At 42.8% G+C, this 4,899-nt stretch overlaps 1 protein-coding gene across 1 annotated transcript in view; it reads right to left on the bottom strand.

Moving 5' to 3' along the window:
• Positions 1–523: 523 nt before the first annotated feature.
• Positions 524–4,899, bottom strand: part of AAR2 (AAR2 splicing factor homolog (S. cerevisiae)) — a gene marked incomplete at its 5' end in the record, with an annotated part of 5,304 nt that continues 928 nt past the window's right edge. The window contains 2 exons of the mRNA XM_010293224.1: positions 524–691; positions 3,695–3,924. Of these exons, the coding sequence (XP_010291526.1) occupies positions 524–691; positions 3,695–3,924 (398 nt within the window). The remainder of the gene's footprint in view (positions 692–3,694; positions 3,925–4,899) is intronic.

Here is a 4,899-nt window from a genome sequence, read left to right as displayed (position 1 = left end):
CACAGTAAACAGCATAAGCATCCAACACAGTTTTTAAACAGTTGAGGCTACATCCCTGTAACGCAAGCCTAGGCAGAGCAGAACTTCTCAGTTCACAGCCTGGGTTCAGGCTGTCAAAAGCTGCAGTGACCTTACACTCCTCGCTCAGGAGGTATCAAACTGGAGCAGCAAAGGCTTCAAAGTGTAAACCACAGATGCTCCCAAACAGCGTGTCAGCTCCAGCCCAGGAGGATGGAAGGGACCAGGGATCTAGAGGTCAACTGAGTACAGAATGAGGAGATGCTGCAGAAGAGCTAGGGAAAAAAATAAGGCGTCCAAAGTAGCCATGTGACAATATTCAAACTCCCCCAATAATTCTGGTCTCCTCACAAACTTAGGAATCCTCCTGGGTTTTCCACATCTGCTTCTACAGCAGAAAGAGGAATCAGCTTCAGAAACAGACTTGAGGAAGCTGGCAAGGTTGGAGAAGATGTGGAGAAAGAGTTATCTGAAAAAGCTGTTTGTTTCTAAGCGACCATTTTGCTTAGTCCACCTGCACACCCTCCGGAAGTTCTACCACCACAGGAGCGCAGTCATCAGGCTCTGCCTCAAAGTCCCATTTAAATTTCTTCGTTAGGTGAGCCTTGAATTTTTCAGCCTTATTCCTTAAGGTCCCATCCACAGCAGCACTGCACGTGCAGGAAAAAAAGACCTAAAAAGAACAGAGTAGAGGTTAGTAAGAACTCAGCCAGGGCACAAGCTGTGCATCTCTTTCCTACAAAGACGTCATCAACAGGGTGCACCAGGAAAAATTTCAGGTTAGGCCACTGGTAAGGTATGTAACCACCCTGGAAACCACTCCAGCTTTGGGGCTACCTAAACAAAGCCTACACTTCTCTCATCCCACAGCCAAGACAGACATCCTGCCTTCACTCCACTGAGTCAGCGACACAAATATTTGCGCTAAGGTTAGTAACTTTGCTTCAAGCAGGAGTATGTATGTAATTAAAGATGTACTATGGAGTTCCGAAATTATCGTGTGTGAGCAAAGAAAAATATCTGAGCAGAAGGAAAAAAAAAAACACAAACCACTATCAGTTTTCATTTGCCACATAGCCAATTTTATAGCATGTGTCAAAAAGGCCAACAGGTAATTATACCCATATATTTCATGGTTGGGTGGACCAGGAGATCCCCCAAAATATTTTTGTAATACGGTATCACCAACACCTTAGGATACAGAGGAAACTTAACAAAATTACCTTGAAGGTCAGAGAAGAATGGGAGCTCTATGGAAAACATCCAGTTATCCCCAGCACAGCCATTCCCTTGAGGCACAGGGCACTGAAATCTGGACTAACCTCCAAGGATAGCCCCCTTCCATCATCCAAACACACACAAATCTATCCACTTTTCACAAATTCACAGCTTCTGTTCACACTTTGAGAGCTAAAGCACCTGTGTATGATTAAACATTAAAGCCTCAGAGCCCATCTCTCATCAGCCTGCTTCTGCTCCTCTTCTGACCTTGTGATCCAGAACTCATTTCCATAGAATGAAACTTACATTTTGAAGCCAAAGGGGAAAAAAAAAAAATCATTGCATGATGGAATTGAAGGGAAAGCCCTCTGGGGAAAAAGCAGGCTCTTATTTGGGAGAGATTTACTGACAACTGGATAAAACACTGACAATGAGTAGCAAAGTTCCTCGCTTTGTTTATGATCATTTCCCTTTTCCTTGTTCAGTCTACTGTGAAACTGCCTCTTTATAACAGAACTCCCTTACACAGCAAGGCTGCTATTAAAAAAAAAAAAAAGATTAAAAGATTATACTTCCCACTTCTCCTCAATGATTTGAATATTAAATTAGTTATTTCATCATTTTTTTTCTTTAAACATTGTTAGGGCTGCATAGTCAGTGAAGGTTATGCTGTACTCTTCTTGCTTTAGATCAACCTCTATTTTTTTTATTTGATTACAGAAATAAAGTTGCTGTATTCAAAGCTGAGCAAAAGCTAACACAGATAATACACTCCCCCCCACACACACACCATTTTGCACTTCTTCTGATCCACCTGCCCACATCCAGTTAAGACTCTTAACTCTGACGGCTGTGTACATAAAGTGACTGGGTAAGGCAAGTCCCAGAAGTTCCCTGGCATTATTTCAGCACATCAGGGAAATCCCACAGGAGCAGAGAAACGGAGCACTTTTAGCAAGGAGAGGCTCAGTTCAACCATAAGGCAAATTTCTTCTTTGTTACTAGAATGTGGTGACTCCTGCTAGAGCTTAACAGTGATCATTGAAGGCAGCACAGCCACCTAAAGGCATCAGCTTAGAGTGAAAAACAGAGACTGATGAAATCCAAGGGCATACAAGACTGCTGTAAATTGACAGTGCAAAGTGTCGCTCTGTGAGCATGCTGCAAACAGAGCAAGGTTTTCCAGTCTTGTAATGGGATGGAAAAAACACACCAAGAAAAATAAAAGAAAAATTTTAAAAAGAGACTTTTATGAATCCGAATTACAAAAAAGTGAAGAAACGTCACTTGATTAAAGCAAATGCTTCCCATGACGTTTTACCCAGCAAGTTAAAAACAAACACCTCCTCCCTCCCCAAATTTACAGCAAGAACTTGGGGTTACAAGTAGAGAAATGCAACCACCCTCCAAGAAAGGAGAAAGCATTACCAATTTGCATCAAGCACCTGCAACATAACTTACTACCGTTTCTGCTGGGATTAAGTTTCCATTGCTGAGTTTCACCAGTGTATCTGGTTTTGGCTTTTTTTTTTTCCACCGAGTTTTGACTAGTTTGTTTGCTGAGCTGTTAGCACTGTTACAATCAGTGGGAGTAACTGGTTTTACCAGTGCTGAATTACAGATTTACCCATGCCTGTCTCAGTAGAAGCAGTGTTTTCTGCATTTTGGATTAACCATAAATTCCCTCTGGGTAAGAACTTTATTATAGGAAATCTTCAGCTTTGCTTAACGCTAACAGGAGTGGAAAAGCTTCTTAAATACTATCACGGCCCTAAGCTTAATAAGGTTTCACTGCAACTTCTCTGCATAGTAAGCATACCATTCAAGCCTAGCAAAAATGAGCATCATCAGTCTTTCATGCCAAAGTTTTGGGTTTGTTTAAAAAAAGAATGAATGGCATTTGGGGGAAAAAAATAAGCAAACAGGCATCGTCTTGCACTTGCTCAGCCTCTGTCATAGCTGTTCAACTTAATGTAGTTGAAGGACTTAGAATTTTTTAGAAAAAATATGCTGGTGCAGTCCCATCACATTAGATGCGCCACTCCAGAACTCTAAAACCGTGCCAGTGTAGCAGGCTACCTTCAGCAATATTTACAAGGAAAACATAATAAAAAAGACACGGTCCCATTCTCTGTTGCAGCCATCTTCAGTAGCCTTTCCTCTTGTTGCCTCACTCTGCTGGCCTCTCTGCATGTGGACTAGTTCAATTTTATACTGCATTAGACTCTTCTAGGCATAGCTTGAGCAGATCAAACTCTGAGATGACAAGCAAATGGCATTTATTTGTAAATAACACAGGGAAAATGTAAAAAAATGGGTTTTTTATACACTCACTATCTCCCATGCAGCTCAACAATAGCTTAATTCTTTTTACAGCTTCTCCCCAAATTAGCTCTGATGCCCTGCATGCTCTCTCCTCCCACTCCCATTTTTCAAGAGACAGGCGCAAACATACCTGTAAGGTGCTGGTTAAAAAGTTGTCCTGGGAGATGATGTCCACAAAAAAATCAGCTGGAATTTCACTGAGCTGGTGATACAGCACAGAAATGAGATTGACGTAAAGGTCTTGATACTTCCCTATGGCATCTTCAGATCGGCACAGGATGTTTAAGAGTGTTTTCCAGTGCTCAAATGCATCATACACATTCCCGACCAGAAAGCAGATGAAAGCAAACTGCAACTCAGCTGTGCATATTCATCAAAGGAAAACAAAACAAAACAAAACACACATAAGACTAAAAATATAGTCAGGGTATGTGTCCTTTCAAAAACTCTGTAAACGATTGCCTAAAACTCTGGGTTTGCCCTCTGCACATGCATTCTGCCCTTCCGGCGATTCTGCTAATAGCAATCAGTACTCCAAACACTGACTATTTCCTAATGCGCTGTTCTTCAGCTGGAGAAAAAGCAAAGCATAATCCGGCAGGTCCACCTGTAGCTGTAATTATCTTTGGAGAGTGACTTTACTGGCAATCGGAGCACACAGCCACCTAAGGACTTCCAGTGTCATCCATGTTCTCAAAATGATGCTCAAGAAGGCAGATTGTTATCCTGCAAGCATTCACTTTGCCTGTGCCCGAGTTTCCAGAGCCACACAGGAGTGCAAATGCTACTGCCCTTGAACACAAGGGCTGTGGGAATGCTGGGAGAGGTGAGCAGTACATTAACAGATGCCTTTCCCTCGTTGAATCAAGAGCCAGGGTTCACCTCACTGGACCCTTAGCATCAGCTATTTTGCCAGAATGATGGCGTCACCATTTCCTAAGGTAATTTGTTCTTTGTATCCTAGAGTTGTCTTTGATAATTTTGATTAAAAATAAATTGTATAACGTTAATATAGAAAAAATGGAAAAAGGGAAAAACAAAGGTTGATTCCAAACCTCAGCAGCCTTGAGGCTCCAGCTCAGCTGGGTTCCCAAGCCCTCCCTCCATCCTGCCACAAAACAAAACGATGTGTCAGGACCTCCACAGATTTGGTATTTATTCCTATCATAAGTTGTCCAAAAAGGCTGGCAATTAATTAAGACCCTGCGACCGGGAGCCAGGCCCTCGCTGCGGATGTCTCCTGCAGCAGGGCTGGCAAACCCCAAATGCTGCCACAGAGAGTCGCCAGCAGCACAGAGCAGAGCTGCCACCGCCCCAGCCGGGGGGGACGGCCCG

This window comes from Phaethon lepturus, unplaced genomic scaffold, assembly GCF_000687285.1.
Source record: "Phaethon lepturus isolate BGI_N335 unplaced genomic scaffold, ASM68728v1 scaffold37948, whole genome shotgun sequence".
Taxonomy (NCBI): Eukaryota; Metazoa; Chordata; class Aves; order Phaethontiformes; family Phaethontidae; genus Phaethon; species Phaethon lepturus.
This window is presented reverse-complemented; position numbering and strand designations above follow the sequence as displayed.